A 21,338-nucleotide genomic window follows, 5' to 3' on the forward strand; every position below is an offset into this window, starting at 1 on the left:
TGCTGAGTAGTTCAGGAACAGAATGGCCCTCTACACCGCTGAATGGACAGGCTGCTGAGTAGTTCAGGAACAGAATGGCCCTCTACACCGCTGAATGGACAGGCTGCTGAGTAGTTCAGGAACAGAATGGCCCTCTACACCGCTGAATGGACAGGCTGCTGAGTAGTTCAGGAACAGAATGGCCCTCTACACCGCTGAATGGACAGGCTGCTGAGTAGTTCAGGAACAGAATGGCCCTCTACACCGCTGAATGGACAGGCTGCTGAGTAGTTCAGGAACAGAATGGCCCTCTACACCGCTGAATGGACAGGCTGCTGAGTAGTTCAGGAACAGAATGGCCCTCTACACCGCTGAATGGACAGGCTGCTGAGTAGTTCAGGAACAGAATGGCCCTCTACACCGCTGAATGGACAGGCTGCTGATGTCTCGAGCAGAAGGAGCCTCTACACAGTACAGCTGAATCAACAGGCTGCTGATGGGGGGGGGGGGGAAGTATGCAGAAATAATGACAACTCTTATTTATGTCATCCAGTTAAATGTTGCATGTGACGGTAACAGTGGAGAGATTGTTAGGAATTGGCCGAGGTCTGCACTCTACGGAGTGCATTCTTCTGTGATTGTTATTTGTAAAGTGGTCAATCACTGAAGACTGTGACCAGTGAGATTGCTGGAGGCAGGTGAACGAGTTAGAAAAAGCTAAATGTGCAGCATACCACCAAGAAGAGCAGAATGACACGACATGATGGATATTATAGCAGACCTCCTAAAGAACCCGGTCCTTTTTCGCTGCGACCAGCAGCACTATAGGTCACTCTCGATTGGTTGGTTAGTCGGCTGAAAAATAATTTCCACCCTCTAGCTGCCACAGGTTTCACCCTAGGAGGCTGAAATTTGGCATGGAGGTAAAGTGTGTGTGTGTGCTCATGCCAATTGGCTAAAAGGGGGTGTGATAACGGGAGTGGCCTATCGCAAAAAGGTTGCAGCTATTGCAAATCTGTGCTTGTTGAGAATAAATGTTAACCCTGTTTCTGTCTCTGAACTACATGTGTTTTCCTCTCCTCTCCAGGTGCTACTCCAGTATAGGGAAGGTCCAGGATGCATTCATCTCCTACCGCCAGTCCATTGATAAGTCGGAGGCCAGCGCTGACACCTGGTGCTCCATAGGGTAAGAACTGATACTCCTTTAACTAATGCATTAATCAGAGTAACTTCCATATGTAGTTGACACAGGGAGAGAGGAGGGAGAGCTGAAAAAAGTACATAATTTTAATTTATAATTTGATTGCATGTCTTGAATGCAAAACCATTTTATTTAAACTAAAGAGTACTTGCATATGCTATAGAAAAACTGAATGGAGTAACAAGTACAATGTAGTCTTTGAAATGTAGTGGAATAAAACATACCTTGTATAGTACTTGAGTAAAAGTACTTAGTTTCCACCCTTGTTTTGTTGCAATATGGTTCCCAGGTGGTTGTTGATCTGGGGCCCATGGCCTCATGGGGGATGTAGTCTCTGCACTGCAATAGGTGACGAAGGGAGAGGGTGGGTTAGAGAGTGAGGGTGGGTTAGAGAGTGAGGGTGGGTTAGAGAGTGCGGGTGGGTTAGAGAGTGCGGGTGGGTTAGAGAGAGAGGGTGTGTTAGAGAGAGTGGGTGGGTTAGAGAGAGAGGGTGGGTTAGAGAGAGAGAGAGAGAGGGGGGGGATCTAGAGATGGATGAGAAGAGTGGGTATACTATCTACACACTGACTTGTAATATACCCCAAAGGACGGTCACAATCGCTCAGTCTGCAGACGCCTTAATCAGGCGTCGTTCTCATAGGCCTCTCACACGGGATCCGTGCCGGTTCCCCAATATCATTTTGAACTGGCCGGCGTATTCAGACTCTAAATTGATTGGTTCCGAACCTGAAAAGTTGGTTCTCAGCTGGGAAAAGGATGTTTTTCCTTGCGAACCGTGGCATCATCAGTGGGTGTCAGGTTGTGTCATATTCTAGGCTGTGAGAACAGAGAGTAACTCCCAGGGCACATAGCACACAAATGAACATGGACGGACGGGCGGCTACCGCTTCACTTCCGCTCCCATGTTAACGGACGCTACTGTGCACACTGGCCGCAAGCGGGAGCGCGCATCGTGGGCGGCTCCCGGGCGGCAAGCTATCTTTTCCGCTCTGGTTGGATTCGAGGCGGCGCGCGAGGCGTGCGCCACGTGACTGATTGATTGGACATTTTATTAACAGATTGCAGAATGGCTACAATACAGCTCTCTTTTTCTCTCTCTTTATTCTCCCTGCCTTTTCTTTCTTTCTTTCTTTCTCTCTCCAGTCTCTTTCTCCCCCTCTCTTTCTTTCTTTCTCGTTTTCTCTCTAGGGAGAGAGAGAGAGAGAGGGAGAGAGGGAGAGCGAGAAAGGAGAGAGAGAGAGAAGGAGAGCGAGAAGGAGAGAGAGAGGGGAGAGGGAGAGCGAGAAAGGAGAGAGAGAGAGGGAGAGGGAGAGCGAGAGAGAAGGAGAGAGAGAGAGAGAGAGAGCTCGTGCTGCTGCTGGTTCCGCTGCAGCGCGCTCTGAAGTCGGACTCTCTGTGTCTGGCCAGGCGTGTGATCCCGCTAGGAACCCGCGCGCGCGTTGTATGTGCCCGAGCCGTGAGAATGAAGGAGATGAAGGCAGCGACTGACGACAATGTCCAAGTCAATGGAAAGAAATAATTTGCAGTGGTCTGCCGAGTTACAATTCGATTGTATGAACTAAGCAGGTGAAATGTTGGCTGGTCAAGTATTTAAAGATCGCTATTGTCTATGACTAGCTGCTGCAGAGTAGACACACAAGCCACACAATACCTTTTGAGAGGCGATACAAATGATAGTGAATCTTGATAAACATGGATATGATTTTATCAAGCCATTATTTGACACTTCACAGCCCCTTTAGTGCCAGTTTCTTTATTGTTCATGCAGTTATATTGAGAAGTATCTTCCTTGTGTTGGTTTTATTGTGTTAAGATTGATCACAATGATGGCAGGTAGTATGCAGCTGCTTGATTATTAAAAAAAGAAAATATATTAACATTTAGCTTTTATTTAACTTTTCATACAGTATATTGGATCAGTTCTTTGTATTGGCTGATACTCGTCTTTAGACAGTGGTGTCAGTCCCTCCCTATTAACAATGCATGAATGGAGTTCACTTCACACATACATTCATTCACAAAAAAACAATGCAGGGAAAACAATTGAACAGATAGACCAATTGTTTAGTCGAGAACATCATTCGATGACTAAGAATGTCCTTATTCGGGGACACCTCCCCCCCCCCCTCCTCCTCCACGCTCCAGGGTGCTCTACCAGCAGCAGAGCCAGCCCATGGACGCACTGCAGGCCTACATCTGTGCCGTTCAGCTTGACCACAGCCACGCGGCAGCCTGGATGGACCTGGGCACACTCTACGAGTCCTGCGGGCAGCCGCACGACGCCATCAAGTGCTACATCAACGCCACACGCAGCAAGGCCTGCCTCAACACCGCCGCGCTCACGCAGCGCATCAAACTCCTGCAGGTAGGACTGGGCCCGGGCGCCGTCACGCTGGATGTTGTGCCATATGTACGTATGTGCGCGTTACCCGTGTTGTGTTTGTGTATATAATGGCAAGGCTTGTCAATGCCATTGACTTCTATTGTGCTGATTGTGATTTATATTCTGTCATTTTTGAGTTTTTGATCATTGAGATATGAATAGTGATTCATATTGGCGTGTTTGAGCACATTTTCTCACCTGTAATCGTAAGGCATAACTTCATGGCATTGTACATTTCTTTTGAGTAATATAATTTTTTTTCTTTTCTTTTTATACTTTTGTGTATAGTAAAGTCCTAATACGACACCTTTTATAGCTGCTCAGCGATTAGGTGCCACAGATCAGATCACTGAAGTCTGTCTCTTACACGGTTTCTCCTAGGCTCAGTTGTGTAACCTACAGCCAGGTAGTCTGCAGAATAAGAATAAATTGCTTCCTAGTATTGAGGAGGCGTGGAGCCTGCCCATCCCCGCTGAGCTCACATCCAGGCAGGGGGCCCTGAACACGGCACAGGCACAGCAGGTGAGACACCAGAACAGACCAGAGAGACCTGCCGAAAACTAACCCTTTCTTACTAAAGAGAACACAACTAAGGCCCTGCTCCAATACTTTCAAATGTGTTGATTTATTATTTTTTATTTATTTTAGCTTACCATTCACGTTTCTATTCCATAGTTTAGTAAGAAAAGTAAGGATGCCGTTTGAAAGACTTGGAACTGGGCCTGTGATATTATTCAAAGTCTTAATGAGCAGTATGGTGGGTAACCTTCATAGTTTTCCTTTTTGTCACCTCACCAAGTAGAGAAGAAATAACTAGGCAATGTTATTCCCCACTTTTAGTTCCTCACAACTCCTCTCTATTCAATATGCCAAGAATGAGTGGTCTTATGCTACTGCTATCATTGTAAGTCATGTTGTGGGCCGCTTTGAAAGTGCCACGTCATGTTTCCCTGCTAAGCTACAAATGCATGTTTCAATGGCTGTACACTTGAGTAACGTGGAATACAACCCGAGTCATGTACCGGCACCCCCCGTGTCTGTCTCCCGGGTGACCCTTTGACATCGGAACTGTTTTTGAATGAAAAGTTTTGATGCCAAACGGAGGTGACAGATGTTTTAGTTTTTCACCCGTCACATCCAATCCATCATCATTCCTCCAACCGACCGACCAACCCAGAACACACACATGAGCAACTCACCCAACCATAGTCATGATTTACAGTGACTTGACTTGTTTGGATCCCACATAAACGGTTGTCAAGACATCTTATTTACACGATAATCTTAATTACTACCCGATTTTAGGAGAATACCTGTTAAGCGTTTTACGTGTTTAGCGGTAGGATTATGTTACACTAACACGTCTGCTTCCGTGCACTCTTGCATTCTGCCGTTATTGATTTGAATACACTAAACCTCCTCCTCTGCTGGAGGCTACAAGCAATAAACTGCAGTGATGTTTGCCTCTTAAGGTATTTCAGTCATGTTGCGGTGCTGCAAGTGATTCCAATACAGAGACTTGACGGGTATAACAACGGCATTAGCTAGCTATACACGCGCATGACTCGACACACTGGGTGTTGCAAGTGCTACGTTAATACACCTCTGAAACGGGCTCATTGTGGTCACAGTGTGTACTGCCCTGCAGAAGCTAACCGCAGTAACTACCCAAACTGAGGAAAAATGCCTTTGAAGTTATTTGACTAGGTAGTGATTTTGTAGTTACTGCAATTCTTATCTTCTCTATACCATTTTTCTCTAAAACAGCAAGATTGAACTCTGAAACTTTGTCACAAGATAAAACGGATATTAAGAAGTTAAACTTCACTTAACTAAATATTTGAAAAGAATTGTAGTTACTGCGGCTAGCTTCTGCAGGGCAGTATACATGTCTAAACAGCCCTCCAATAAAGGGACCAATGTTACATTATTACACTTCTTAATCACAGTTTGAATACTCAGTGTGACTACAGATATATGACCTTAATCGAAGAACCATAATTAGATTATGGTGTTTTGTTTTAATCTGCGTATTCTCGCAGCTTCATTAAGATTAGAATATTGCGTGAATGCGTGTGCATGTAAATGTTGTCGTATACAGTATGTGCACAGAAATGTGTGGTTTCGAGTTGTGCCTGTCTCTCTTGCATTCGCCTAACATGTAAATCGGGCACAGTAAGAGACGTAATATCCCAACGTACCACAGTGAATTCATTACACAGGTTGATTTTCAAAAGAGGTTTTCTCTATACCTTAGTCACGTGTCTATCCCTATACGCTGTAACTCTGTGTCGGTCCTCCAGGCGTGTAAGGGAGAGGCAGGCCAGGCCTCCAGCAGTCACACAGACCCACAGGCCAGCCCTGCCAAGAGGAAGCGCACAGACAGCCCAGCAAAGGTACTGCTCAGAACCCTCAAACCACCGGACTAAAACCAAACTGGACCGCAGCAGCATATCTTTTCACACTACCCTTCCCAGAACAACTGAGTGCAGCTCTACTTGGTGCAGATTGGTTGATGTTTTTGAAACTGCTTTTAGTTGGCTCTATTGATGATCCTGTATGTTTCTCTCTTTGTGTCACAGGGTACAACAGATGCGTGGGCGACCAGCCCGGTGCAACAGCAGATCCCTAACTGGTACCTGACGCCCCAGAAACTCCAGGTATGAAACCGTCCAGTCCAATAAGCAAGTCTCTTTAAGTAGACCGTCTTTGCAAGTGTAATATTGGATACTATTTGTTTATTCAGCTACATTACTGGGCCTGAACGGTTTGAGTTGTTGTGACCAGCGCCACATTACTGGGCCTCTCTGTCTTCACAGCTCCTGGACCACTTGAGGACCAACCGGGCCGGCCTGAAACCCCCCCAGGTGCAGATGATGGAGCAGCTGGAGAATCAGTTCTCACTCATGCAGCAGCACCAACAGCAGGTACACTCTCTCTCACTCTCTCCCCCCCTCTCTCTCTCTCTCCCCCCTCTCTCTCTCCCCCCGTCTCTCTCACTCCCCCCTCCCCCTCTTGCTCTCTCTCTCCCCTCCTCTCTCTCCCCCCTCTCTCTCTCTCCCTCCCTCTCTCTCTCTCTCTCTCTCCCCCCTCCCCCTCTTGCTCTCTCTCTCCCCTCCTCTCTCTCCCCCCCTCTCTCTCTCCCCCTCCCCCTCTTGCTCTCTCTCTCCCCTCCTCTCTCTCCCCCCCTCTCTCTCTCCCTCTCTCCCTCTCCCCCCTCTCTCTCTCCCCCCTCCCCCTCTTGCTCTCTCTCTCCCCCCTCTCGCTCTCTCTCCCCCCTCTCCCTCTCCCCCCCCCTCTCTCTCTCCCCTCTCTCTCTCTATCTCGCTCTCTATCTCTCCCCTCTGTCTCTTTCTCTCTCTCTCCCTCTCCTCTCTATCTCTCTCCCCTCTGTCTCTCTCTCCCTCTCCCCCCTCTCTATCTCTCTCTCTCTCTCTCTCTCTCTCTCTCTCTCGCTCTCGCTCTCGCTCTCTCACACACGCACCTTGATTACACAGAACACTGATTATTGTATTCCTAAAAAGCCCCAGTGATTATTTGTTAGCCTAAATACTTTGGCATACAGTTGGCAGCACATTATGGCAGGTGTTACACATTTTAAAAACGTGCCTCCACTCCTCTCCTTCTCCACCCTCCTCTTCTCCCCTCCTCTTCCTCTCCTCTTTTCTCCTCTTCTCTTCCTCTCCTCTCCTCTTTTCACCTTCTCTTCCTCTCTTCTCTCTGCTCTCTTCTCTTCTTCTCCTCTCCCCTCCTCTTCCTCTCTTCTCTCCTTCTCTCTGCTCTTCTTTTCCTCTTCCTCTCTTCTCCTCCTCATTCTCTTCCTCTCTCCTCTCCTCCTTCTCTCTGCTCTCCTCCTTCTCTCTGCTCTTCTTCTTCTCCTCTCCCCTCCTCTTCCTCTCTTCTCCTCCCCTCCTCTTCCTCTCTTCTCTCCTCCTTCTCTCTTCTCCTCCCCTCCTCTTCCTCTCTTCTCTCCTCCTTCTCTCTGCTCTCCCCTCCTCTTCCCCTCTGCTCTCCTCAGATGAGGCAGCAGGCCGCGGGACAGTTGCGGCCCGGCCTCCCCAACGGCCCGTCGGCCGACCCCTCCCACCCCCACGCCGCCCTCTCCCGCGCCTCCCCCCTCAATCACGCAGCCGTCCGGCCCCCTTGCACCGCTCAGCCCAACGGACCCCGTGCCGCGCCCAGCCCGGCGGGGCAGCCGGGCCACTCGGACGCTGCCGGCTCCCTGGGCAACAATCACACCCTGGGCCCGGGAGGGGGGGGCGGCGGCGCGAGCAACGGAAACGTGCCTTACCTGCAGCAGAACTCTCTACCTCACAACTGCACAGCCACCAGTCACCCCAGCAGCAGCCCCGGTCACGCAGACGAGGCCTGGAGGGGTCAGCAGCGCAACGTCACCACTCAGGTTCAGTCATTCAGTCAATCTTTTATTTGATTTCCAGAGATAATTGAGAGCAGGCCCTCCATTTACAATGACGTCGAGGGGACCAACACATAATACAAAAACGGAAAAATGTCGATCAATTACTAAATTCAAAACGATCAAAACAATTACAGACTGAGGTGAAATGGTTGGCCATTATAGATTTAAAGTATTGAGTCTTAAGGTGCTTTGCAAAACATTCCACATCGCGACAAATTCCTTGTAACGGCACGGGCACACTGCTGACGAATGAACACGGACGGACGGACGGACGGGTGGCTGCCTCTTCACTTCCGCTCCCATGTTAACGGACGATAGTAGGCACACTGGCCGCGAGCGGGAGCGCGCCTCGCGAGCGGCAAGCTATCTTTTCGCTTCAATCCTGTTCGAGGCGGCGCGCCACGCGCAAACTCTAGTCTGTGGTCTGTAGAATGCTCTGTTGAATGTGCATTCCTCCCTGCGCGCCGCACGCTTATATAGTCCCGGGGGGAGGTGTGTGCCGTGCCGAGGGAGCCGCGAGGGTGTGTGCCGAGGGAGCCGCGCGTGAAATTCATTCGTCAGCAGTGTGCCCGTGCCGTAAGTGAAAACGACTTGGCATGCAATAAAGACTGATTCTGAGTCTAACATGTTGGACACGGTTTGAATTTACATGATTTTCTTCCGTCAGTTTTGATTGATTATCCTGTCATTAATTTAGTTCCACTGTATATTACAGTCATCCCCTCACCCCGCGGGGTTCATGATCTTTGTTGGATTCACAGGTTCTTGAGTGAGTGGTTGTACTAAGTTAGCTGACCGTCTGTCAGATTATAGTGCCTCATCTCCTGCCCTCTTGTCCGTCCACAGGGGCTTCATAAAGGGCCAGGTTCCCATTCGGCAGGTCCCAATGGAGAGCCTCCTCCCTCCTCCCCTCGGACCTCACTCCCTCCCTCTGCCCCCGGTGCTCTCAGTCAGGCTGGACATTCCTCTGGGCCCTGCACCGCCTCCTCCTCCGCCTCCTCCCTGTCCCCCACGTCCCCCCAGACCACCCCCAACCACCTGTCCTCGCCCCCGCACTCCACCACTACCTCAGCGGCCCACACCAAAGACACCGCGCCTTCAGGAAGCAGCAGTGGCCCCGCCGCCGCCAGCGCTACGCCGCCGGGTTCACAGAGCGCCGTCGGGCATTCTGCAGGCACCGCCCCCGCGCCGGGACTGACTAATCACGTCCAGCAGCGGGCGACGGACAGATCGACTAGCCTATCTCAGCCCGGCTCCCCGGCCCCAGGCTCGCTCAGTTCAGACAATCCTCAGCTCTCGGCCTTGCTTAAGGGAAAAGCCAATACTAGTAGTAACGACGACAACAACAACTACAGCAACAGCGGGGGGGCGTCGTCGGAGAAAATCAATAACATCCACCCGGGCGCCCACGGCGCCGCCAAGCCCCTGTCGGAGCACTCGGTGGCCTCCTCGCCCCTCTCAGCCATGTCCACCGCCACCCCATCCCCGCGCTCCGCCGAGCCCCACGCCACCAACAGCCTCTCCTGCCTTAACAGCCCGTTCAACACCAACAGCAGCCAGGGGCCCACGCTCAACGGCAAGGGGCTGGAGGACTCCCGGAGTCCGGTGAAGGTGGAGCCTTCCGGGGGAGCTCACAAACACCCGGTCCCCTCCGGCCTGGCGCCCTGGTCCTCGGTCTCAATCTACCCCAGCTCCAGCGAGGTTCTCAAAGCGTGCAGGTGAGCGGCTGCGCTGTCTTTTGAATGGGATCTTTTTTTACTGTCTGCTATGTGTTGCCTTGTGCATTTTGCTTGTATGATGCTGGGTAGTACCGTTTGTGATTTTGTTTATGGTACTAGTTTTGCATTTGGTTAGAACATTGTCATGGAGATTCTTCATTAGTTTTGTATTTATTTTTGACATGGGATAATCAACTCTGTGTGAGAGGGAGAGCGAGAGAGACCTGTGCTGATTTAAAATGTCTAGTGCAGGTTCAGTGGATTGTTTGCGCTTGCGTTTCCATAGTTTGATTGCCAGTGGTTTGTAGTGGTCCTGTGCGCCTCCTCTCCTCCTCTACACAGTGGTTTGTAGTGGTCCTGTGCGCCTCCTCTCCTCCTCTACACAGTGGTTTGTAGTGGTCCTGTGCGCCTCCTCTCCTCCTCTACACAGTGGTTTGTAGTGGTCCTGTGCGCCTCCTCTCCTCCTCTACACAGTGGTTTGTAGTGGTCCTGTGCGCCTCCTCTCCTCCTCTACACAGTGGTTTGTAGTGGTCCTGTGCGCCTCCTCTCCTCCTCTACACAGTGGTTTGTAGTGGTCCTGTGCGCCTCCTCTCCTCCTCTACACAGTGGTTTGTAGTGGTCCTGTGCGCCTCCTCTCCTCCTCTACACAGTGGTTTGTAGTGGTCCTGTGCGCCTCCTCTCCTCCTCTACACAGTGGTTTGTAGTGGTCCTGTGCGCCTCCTCTCCTCCTCTACACAGTGGTTTGTAGTGGTCCTGTGCGCCTCCTCTCCTCCTCTACACAGTGGTTTGTAGTGGTCCTGTGCGCCTCCTCTCCTCCTCTACACAGTGGTTTGTAGTGGTCCTGTGCGCCTCCTCTCCTCCTCTACACAGTGGTTTGTAGTGGTCCTGTGCGCCTCCTCTCCTCCTCTACACAGTGGTTTGTAGTGGTCCTGTGCGCCTCCTCTCCTCCTCTACACAGTGGTTTGTAGTGGTCCTGTGCGCCTCCTCTCCTCCTCTACACAGTTCCACAGGGCAGCTCACTCTGTTGACCGGATGATTGTTCCAGATGTTGTGAAGAAGCTCCATGTCCGTCAGCGCGGCTGCGGCGTTATTAATGCTTTTTATAAACCTCCAGGTGCAATGAAGTAACCTCGGCCTCATCCCTTTTATGTTCCGTACACTTGTCACTTTCTGTCAAATCACGCACGCTGTGGGCCGCGGAGCGCCGTGCGTACAGAACACAGCAGGCCGCGTGGGGGTATCAAGTGTAGCAGCATGTGCTTTACGAGGGGGAGTGGCTGCCGCTCCCCGCGTGCATTGATTAAGCCGACGCCAGCTTTCACGTCCCAGCAGTGAGAGTGGTTATTATATCAGCGGTGGGAGTACCCCGCGGTACTGGAGTCACGATACGATAATATAGCGATTTTAAACATATTGCGATAACATGTATTCCGATGTACTACCTAATAAGATCAAGTTTTCAGTCTGATCTTCTCACATCAATCAATTTTATTGCACCAAAATGTTATTGTAAAGCAGAAAAAAAGAAGACTGATATTTGGAGTCTGTGTATTGATCAATCAGTATCGACCCCCCCTATTATGTGCCGTTCCTGTGGCTGGAAGCTTCACTTTAGTCCATGTGCGGTGGTGCATCATTGTTGCTCTACGTGTTCATCTTTACCAGGCTGTGGTCAGTTGCCTTCAGTCCCATTGGAAACCTATAGCGTCAAGCGTCCCATTCTGATAATAAATTATGCAAAGCCTGCAAAGCTAGTTCCAGCAGTCGACTCCTGGAAGGACGAGGCCTGGTACTGGGCGTACTTGACCACGGTGGTGTGGGAGCGGCTGCTCTCGCAGCGCCACATCTTCCTGCTGCCACTGGGGGCCCAGTTCTCGTCCGTGGGCTGAGCCAGCTGGGTCCTCACCTCCACCAGGTGGTCCGCGTTGGCCTCCACCAGCGTCTTGTAGGCAGTGGCGGCCGCTGGCGCTGGTGCCTTGTGGGTCGCAGTTCACGTTAATAGGTCGAGTTGAAAATGTAATGCTCTGAGATGCTCTGGAGCAATCTCTCTCGGATCAATCAAATCAAATAATTAACACATGTATGTTGTCATTTTAAACAACTCACCATTCATTCATTATGCATCAGCAGCAGCTAAATTAATGTTATAGTTCACAACACAGCAGCGCGTTTTGAATCGCTAGCCTATTAATTATCGTCTCAGCAAGCACAGTCGATACTTTTTTCCGTAGCCGCATTTCGCGGAGACAGCTAGAGAGAGTGAGAGAGAGAGAGTGAGAGTGAGTGAGTGAGTGAGTGAGTGAGTGAGACGGACATAATCCACTGTTGATGTATTCCAGACCACTGTCTCCAGACTGCATCCGCCATATAGCTTGTTAGCACAACACAAGGACATTTCTTTGTCCATTTTTCCGCGTCAAACAGACTGCAAACTACCTGGCGTTCTATCGCCATGCTCTAAGACAAACTCTAACCTTAACCGTCTAAAGAACTTGCAGTCACGGCACGCTCTGCTGCCTGCATCTCACAACAACACAACTATCTCTCACCAACGGACCAACCTAGGAAGCTAGAATTGGAACATTAGAAATTGGATTCGGCCAATCAGAGATCGTCTCTGTGAAATTCTGCTACGGAAAAAAATACTGGCGTCGGCCAATCAGAGAGCGTCTCCGCGAAATGCGGCTACAGAAATTCTTGATGCTACTGGCTAGACCGCTTCAAATCGCGCCCGGATTCCAACATAATAGTCATATTTCAACGCGTTATGCACTGATTGGCTGTGACGGATACAGCGATCAAACTGTGACGCGCACTCAGAGCGCTATCGCGTCTAGCCCGGGCCGAGAAATACGAAAAAATAAAAAAAACGTCACTTCCTGCTCAGGAAAACTAGTGTTTTTTTATTTTAGATAATAACGTCATATTGTGCATTGGAAATACAAACATACTTAAAATGAGTAAATATTATTCATTTTAAACATGTTTATATTATTTATAGGGCTATAAAACAAAAAACTAAAAAGTTTTATTTTCTTCTTCTCTGATTAAACAGCAGGTGGGTCGGCGCCCTTGCGCCCCTAGTGGCAGAGCCGCCACTGCTTGTAGGGATGGTTACCTTTCACATTTGAACCGATACCGATACCGGTACCCAACGGTACCTTTTTTCGGTACTTTAGTCTCTAAACATTTTATCTACCTACCTCGGTTGTAAAAAATAAATAATCCAAACTTAATATTTAACAAATAAATAATGTATTATTATTACTTTATTATTATTTACATCTTACTAATGTAAAGTATTTTACAACTGATTAAACAAACAATCTAGCAGCAATGAACTACTCTGCTGCTGATTGAGTATTCTAGCAGTTATTTTTGCTCCACCCCCGCTTTGGAGAAGAGTAGACCCGCTCTGCGGTGTGTGTGTGGCTTGTTTACCGACGTCACATCCTCTCTACTCTTTCTGTCCTGAGTTGTGCCGGCTTGCACTGTAGCCCTAGGAGCTAACGTTATGTCCGACGGTTAGCTTAGCTAACGTCAGCTTAAGAATGTCAAATGGGTTACAAATATGTGAAACTATGGAAGGAGTAAGCCGACCGCTAAAAATAAAACCCACCGTGGCAGCGCGAGCACATAGCAAAAGAACGTTTGGAGATAGTGGTGTTTCAAGAGACTGGCTACAGTGATATGATGCTGGGCTGTAGTGATCAGTTGTTCCGTGTGGAGCAAGTATGTAAAAAAGAAAAACAGAAACAACACGTTTGTCATCTGTAGTAAATAAATGAAGCTGGAATCCATTTGTGACCATGAACAGAGCCAGTGTCCCATTGTGTCCCGATTCAATCTCCTCTCTAAAGACGCTCCGTGGCTAGGCTAACAGCCATGTCAGACAGAGCAGATGTGGAAACTGAGCTACACTTTCTAACAACCTGCCCACTACCAAGATAGATATCAGAGACATATACTCCCCAGTCCCAATGAATTGCAAACACCCAAAGAGAGTTTGAAAACATGTATTGTGCCTTAACGTGCGGTTTCGTTTTTGCGGTCAACAAAACGTGACGTCATCGGATTTTTATTTTTTTTTGCACATAGTACCGAAAGTTGGCACCGGTGGATCTCGCGTGAATCGATACTCGGTAGTACCGACGTGTTTCGGTAGGTACCTTTTAAAAGTACCGAATTCGGTACCCATCCCTAGCGTCTTGGTGGCGAAAAGGGTAGGTAGGGGGAGAGGACGGAGAGAGAGAGGGAGGAGAGGACCAAGGGAGTGGGAGGGGAGGCAGAGGACATAGAGAGGGAGGAGAGGATCAAGGGAGTGGGGGGGGGGGGCAAGACGACGGAGAGAGGGAGGAGAGGACCAAGGGAGTGGGAGGGAGGGGGGGGGGGGACAGAGAGAGGGCAGGAAAGGGTCAAGGGAGTAGTAGTGACTGGTGCAGGAGAGGTTGGACACAAAAGGATCACACTAGTCTGCATGTGTCAGCTAGCAGGGCTGTACGTTAACTTTTTTGCACATAGCACTGGTGCTACAGAGGTTGATAGTTTTGTAGCACAGGCCAAAATCTTGTAGCACGAGTATAAAACGTCTCAAAAATCTCTAAAAACAACCACAAGTAGTGCAGTTCATTACTTAAATAGGTATGTGACTGGCAAAGGACATGAATCTTGCATACAGGGCACACAAAATCCAAACTTTAACAAGAAATGCTTTCAGACAAATTCTTTCTTTATTTGCCCAGAATGTAAAACTAAAAAAACAAGGACATAACCATATAACCGATATAACAGAAGCAGTCTGAGACCAGGCAGCGCTGGTGTGGACTCATAATGGGAAAGGTAGAAACCAACCTAGAAACACCTAGAAACCAACATAACAAATAGATATAATGCATACAAACACCTGTACATATTTGTGGAACAAAATAAATAAATTTATTATTATTATTATTATTATTATTATTATAATTATTCAAGTGTGTGTGTGTGCACACGTGTCACAGTTCCAGCATCATGTCTGCTGGCCACTTTTTCAGATCTACACACACACACACACACACACACACACACACACACACACACACACCACCAGAGTGACACGTTCAGCCGAACGCACAATTGGAGGGGGGCTTCCCACCCTCCAGAACATTTACAACAAGGGGGAAGGCTAAGAGAATTATTAAGGACTCGAGCCACCCGAACAACTGCCTCTTTGAACTGCTGCGGTCAGGCAAGCGATACCGGAGTCTTAAGGCGAGCACAGAAAGACTCAGAAGAAGCTTCTATCCCCAGGCCATCAGGCTGCTAAACGAACAATAAACACTATGCAACAACCATCAAATGCACACACACCCACACACGCACTTAAACAAACAACACACTGCAGCACCCACTCTCCACACTTTAGATCACACAAACACACTTTATATTTATTGATAAAGGATTTGCACTACAACTCGTACACCTACTGTAAATTGTACCTAAATTGCACCTCATCCCATTTCTGCCTTGCACTATATAGTATTGTATATTAGTACACTGCATAGTATTGTATATTATATGGTAACTCAGTTACGTCTATTCTGCATCGAACATTGTACATATGTCTATACTGAACACTGTGACCTCATTTTTTTTACTTCTAATTTACATGCTATACTATGTTATTTTATTTCATACTTATCTTGTCTTGCACAGTCTCTGGAGCGTAACAGTAAGAAGCATTTTGTATAAAAGTATTCTGTACTTCTGTATGACAACTATTAAAGAAACTTGAACTTGAAACTTGAACCATTGCATTAATCAGAAGTACAAGGAACTCTGCATGAATGAAAAGTGCTTTATAAATAAAATGAATTATTATTACCTTATTTGCATATTGTCTCATTATTAGATAGATAGATAGATAGATAGATAGATAATTAATACTTTATTGATCCCGGAGGGGAATTTAAGTAGCCATATGATGGAGTTATATCGGCTCCGTTCTTTTTATAGAGTAAAATTAGCGGCTTACATTTAGTGAACGGCATTTCTTCCTTGGCGATGCAATGTCACATTCATTAAGCTTTACCTCACGGAGATCAGCATCATCCGCTCTGGTCGCCTGTTTACTCAGCAAGTGCAAGAGGGTGCTGGCCCGCTCAGGGTTTTGTTTAGCGTTGAAGGCATCCCGGGCAAGAATGTGTCGATGGGACGTATTATGTTTATTAATGTTATCCCTTTTTAGGATATTGTTACCCACGACATAGGGATTCTCTGATCGGATCATTTCCGGAGCCTCCCGGCACCAGTGACAGAATAATAGCTGCGCTTCCTCGTAAAAAAATTGTCACGGAAAATCATTTTTCCACTCTGCGTTATATCTGTACCAGGGGCGTTTTTAGGGTTAGAAAACATTGGGGGCTTCAGCCCAGGGAGGTGGAGGGGGGGGGGGGGGGGGGCTTTTTTTTTTAAGCGCAGAAATACGCAATTTTAGAGTAATTAGAGATGAATACTGAATAACTAGAATCATTAGAGGTTCTCAAAGTGAGGTCCAGGTCCATGAGAGGGATCTGGGCAGTCCCCATAGAAAATTCAAAGTTAACAGGACCAAATCATCAGTTTCTTATTTATTTATTTATTTAGCCAGATAAAACATTGATCTGGTCCAAGAAGCCCCAACAGGAGTACAAATATACATATATATATATAATATATATACATATACTGTACATACATACACATATACACCAATAACAAAATAAAAACACAGTTAAGAATCATACACATAAGCAAATAAACAAACAAACAAACATATGCACAGCCTATGTACAAAATAAATAAACAGTTCATCTCTAGTCTTTACAGTTTTCTTCAATTGCATAAACACTCAAATCAAAAGTATTACACTTATCAAAACCTTACACTCAAGGAGCAAAATATAGGCCCAGATTTGCACCCCTACAATGTCAGCCTCACTTTTTGCAAAACAATACACAGTGATTTGCAAAACACTAAACACACTTGCATTACATTAGACACAGAATGTCAAATTACCACATATGAGCCAATTGGTTAAACACAGCCATCAGATGCACAAACACACCATTGCTTAATTGTAGATACACAATCGGGTTTAAGCACTATAAAAATGCAGCAGGTGAGTTCACCTGTCTTCAACCAAAATGGAAGGAGAGTGAAGTACTGTACACAGAGAACGTGAAAATATACAATACATTCACCAAACACTACACAAGACAACCAATGATGCAGACTGATGAAAATATACATTTTCTCCCATTTTCCCAAATCAGTCAACATGTCAACATGGAGAATCACAACAAAAAATTATCTTGCCAGATCCAGCTAGGCAAAGAGATAATGTCTAGTATTTTCTGTTTAAATTATTAAAAAAAAAAAAATTGTGTTACTGTAATTTTAACCTGTACTGGATACAGTATTTTATGTTTGTCTGATATTTGCTGAGCTTACAGTGTTATGCACATAGTAGCATGAAAACTGGGACATGTATTGTTGTGATTCTCCATGGTGAAATGTTGACTGATTTGGTTATATGGAGAGAACATTTATATTTTCATCAGTCTGCATCATTGATTTGGGTATATGGAGAGAAAATGTAATTTTTTTCATCAGTCTGCATCATTGATTTGGGTATATGTAGATAAATAAATTATATTTTCATCAGTCTACACTGCAGCATTGGTCTTGTGTAGTGTTTGGTGAATTTATTGTATATTTGCACATTCTCTGCGTACTTCACTTACAGTACTCTAATCACTGAGAAGTAGAATTGCTAAATGTGTTTTAGGTTAAGCACAGCAGTGTGTGTAACTGGTTCAAACAGAATTAAGTCATTATGTAACGTGTGTTTCATATGGTAACAAAATTAGTGTATGGTTTTGACAAGTGTTTAATTTAGCAAAGGATCTGAGGTGTTCTGATAATTGTGTGTGTGGTTGTGCTAATTGTGTGTTTTGAAACACCGGGCCCCGTTTTCAAAATCATGCTTAGGCAATCGAAAAAAAAAACTATTGTGTGTTTCATTATATACATATGTTTCAGTCTTCTCATAAAAAAAATATTCGATTTTTGGGTCTTTTCCTGCCTTTGGTCCGCTTTGCATTCACATCTCAAATGAACCGCAGCAGGGTTCACTTGCAAGAGTGAATGAGCTTTCACACCACCCCAAACCAACCGAACTATCCGAGGTTCGATTAAAGCTTATTATAGGACACTGGACATGGGTATGGATGGCTCCAGGTGCTGCTGCGTTAAAGTGCACATCTTCAATATCTGTACTATTTAAAAGCACAGTGCAGGACACACTCAAAGGTTATCGCACCTCAGAGATGGCAGTGGACATGTATGACAGGACAAAGGCCATATGTAATGGCCTTTGGATTGAGGAACATACTACCAGCCAAAGGAGGAAGCAGAAAAGGATGGACGAGTATGTAGTTGAGTCATCTTGTGGCACAAGCTCAGACCTCAGCTCAGGAGATCAGCTGAGACCGAGACTGTTCTATCCAGTCGTCGACAGAATGCTGCAAGAGCTTGAGAGCAGGTTCTCATGAGTTGGATAACAACTTATGAGAGGCATACAGGCATGTTATCCAGCCTCAGACCAGTTTCTCTCAGTGGAATTGCTGCAACCCCTCGCCACACATTACAATATCCAACTATTGCCAGAGGAGATCACAGTTGCAAAGTGTTTCCTGGTCAGGACAGGCAGAGATGCAGTCCCTACTATCCAAAGTGTCTTTTCCCTCCTGGATGATAATAATAATAATAATAATAATGCATTTGATTTATAAGGCGCCTTTCAGGACACTAAAAAAAAAGTCCACAAATCGGTGAATGAAAGAATTATAGGATCAAATGAAAACTACTTACTAAAAATGTTTAAAAGTACTAAAATCCAACAAAAAATACCAAACACTACAAACATTCAGCACAGACAATGGGGATGCTGACATAAAAAAAAAAGTAAAAAAAAAGAAAAAATGTAAACTTTTTTTTTTTTTTAGATCCGGGGCCAGGAGAAAAACATCCGGGGCTAAAGCCCCGGAAGCCCAGGGCTAACGACGCCACTGATCTGTAAATCTTGTTAATCTTCTCCTTTTGTCTCGTTTATATTAACGGTGGTCCCTCTCGGGCTCGTTTGGGGTTTTGATCTTGTACTTCTTTTGTTGGATTTAATACCTTAAAAAAGCGCTTCATTTTGTCGAAGTCACTCAGTGTACATTGAGCTCGCGACTCGCTGGCATATTATTCGCTAGGAATTATGGGATTTGGTGTTTGATATATGGACTCTACGCAGACGGACATTGTTTTTTAATCGCACGAGACTACAACTACCAAGTGGATAGCGTGGCGACGTGGCCCATTCAACTTAACCCATCTCCCGCCAATGACGTGTTACCACGTCATTCCTCGCCATGCGTAATCTGCCAATGACGTCTTACAGCGTCTTTTAGATCAATATTTAAAATTTCTGTCATGGTATTCACATTTCACCCACGGAGTCTTGACTGGTGCTGTAGATCTCTGCTCAACTCTCCAGCGCTTCAATACCGCCACCTGGTGGGTGATCGGCGAGTTGCCAAAACCAGAAGTGGCCGGAAGTGCTTAGGCCGTCCGCTATTCCGTCCGGCCACTCGCTATCGCTGGCGGGACTCTATCCAGACACCGTGCATATCGATCCGTTGCCATAACTCAATAAACAACATGATTGGATGTATATTAGTATTATACAAACCGGAACTGGATCGTCCTAGATCAACATCCCATAATAGCGATCTTTTTGCTCCAGTATCATCCCCCATCGCTACGAGCGGTGTAGTGTACAAGCGGCACGGTGGTGTAGTGGTTAACACTGTCGCCTCACAGCAAGAAGGTCCAGGGTTCGATTCCCGCTTGGGGACCAGGTTTCCATGATGCCAGGTACCCAGGTGGGGTATCTCCCAGGCCTTTCTGTGTGGAGTTTGCATGTTCTCCCCGTGCTCGCAAAGGGTTCCCCCCCCCGATAAGATAAACCCAATGGAAAAACATGCACAACAACGTTGATGCCTGTCTGCTCCCGGCTGCCCTTGGGGGGGAAGGACGACGGGATGGGTTAATCGCAGAGACAAATCGCATCGGCGATCCTAAAAAGACAATGCATGCGTGTGTGTTCCGGTGTGTGTGCTAAACTAACCGCTGTGTGTACCACTAAAACATTGAGTGTCGTTGCATGCCGAATAAAGACCTCTGCAACAGGTCCTGCATTATTATTATTACGAGGAAGCTGCCGTGAGTTTCAGCGTTTTTGATTATTATTAACCATACAAACTGCTCTGATCTATATATCACCCATACTACATGAATCATTTAACGTCGGTCATTGCATTATAAACGATGGGCCATAGTAATGTCAATTTAGCAATACAATTTAAAAAGTTATAGCCCTGCAAAGAAGGTGAACATCTCCATAGACAAATAGTGCTGGCAGAGAGGCTACAAGGATGAATATAAGCTCCGGCAGAGAATGGGTTAATACCGTCACCTTTTTTTTTTTTTTTTTTGCCACACGCACGGGCCATCGCACCAGTGCTAGTGAAGTAAATCCATTCATCGCACAGACTGACGTCAGTGTAGCATGTGCAACATATATCTCGCACTGTACAGCCCTGCCAGCTAGCCTATCACACCAGTCTGCATGTCAGCTAGCCTATCACACCAGTCTGCATGTGTCAACTAGCCTATCACACCAGTCTGCATGTGTCAGCTAGCCTATCACACCAGTCTACATGCGTCAACTCGCCTATCACACCAGTCTGCATGTGTCAACTAGCCTATCACACCAGTCTGCATGTGTCAACTAGCCTATCGCACCAGTCTGCATGTGTCAGCTAGCCTATAACACCAGTCTACATGCGTCAACTCGCCTATCACACCAGTCTGCATGTGTCAACTAGCCTTAGTCTGCATGTGTCAGCTAGCCTATCGCACCCGTCTGCATGCGTCAGCTAGCCTTAGTCTGCATGTGTCAGCTAGCCTATCGCACCCGTCTGCATTTTATTTGTACCCTTTAAATGCCAGTGTTTGTGATGGCATCACAAATTATTGTTAAAAAACAGGCTAGCATATAGACCACTACACTTCCGCGTTACATTGAAATCGGGGAGGAGATAGCGATGTGCGGGCGGGTGTGCGTGGTGTCACAATCCGTGGGCAATCTGCGCATGTGCATGGGGAATAGGTGCTTAAAAATGGGCTTTTTCTCTGCCGATTTAGTTCTGATCGATTTAGGAATGGGTTGCGCCGTGTTCAGGAAACTCAGGCGCATAAAAGTCTATTCGGTCATGTCTCTAGCACCCCCACAGCCGTATCTGCAACCACTTACATCACGGCTCTCATCCACATTCATTCATATGCTCCCTCCGCTCTCTCCTCCCCGATTTCAGAATCCCGGAAGTGTTGCAGTGGTCTATGTATGATTAGCAACAACACAGATTTGTATGGATTTTCAGTTTTTTTGTAATTGATAAATACAATCTTTTATTCAACTTCAGCCCTGATCATAACACCACATATTCATTTTATAATTCGAACCCTTTAAATGCCAGTGTGTGTGATGGCATATATTTGCAATAT

General features: G+C 46.8%; 1 protein-coding gene across 3 annotated transcripts in view; it reads left to right on the forward strand.

Annotated features, from left to right (window-relative positions):
* kdm6a (lysine (K)-specific demethylase 6A) overlaps positions 1–21,338 on the forward strand; it is a 188,355-nt gene that overhangs the window by 132,545 nt on the left and 34,472 nt on the right. For all 3 annotated transcript variants that reach the window (XM_084310621.1, XM_084310622.1, XM_084310623.1), the window contains 8 exons: positions 1,067–1,165; positions 3,326–3,545; positions 3,945–4,085; positions 5,867–5,959; positions 6,146–6,223; positions 6,383–6,490; positions 7,582–7,965; positions 8,830–9,701. In XM_084310621.1, the coding sequence (XP_084166747.1) occupies positions 1,067–1,165; positions 3,326–3,545; positions 3,945–4,085; positions 5,867–5,959; positions 6,146–6,223; positions 6,383–6,490; positions 7,582–7,965; positions 8,830–9,701 (1,995 nt within the window). The remainder of the gene's footprint in view (positions 1–1,066; positions 1,166–3,325; positions 3,546–3,944; positions 4,086–5,866; positions 5,960–6,145; positions 6,224–6,382; positions 6,491–7,581; positions 7,966–8,829; positions 9,702–21,338) is intronic.

This window comes from Notolepis coatsorum (genome assembly GCF_963971535.1).
Source record: "Notolepis coatsorum genome assembly, chromosome: 3".
NCBI lineage: Eukaryota > Metazoa > Chordata > Actinopteri > Aulopiformes > Paralepididae > Notolepis > Notolepis coatsorum.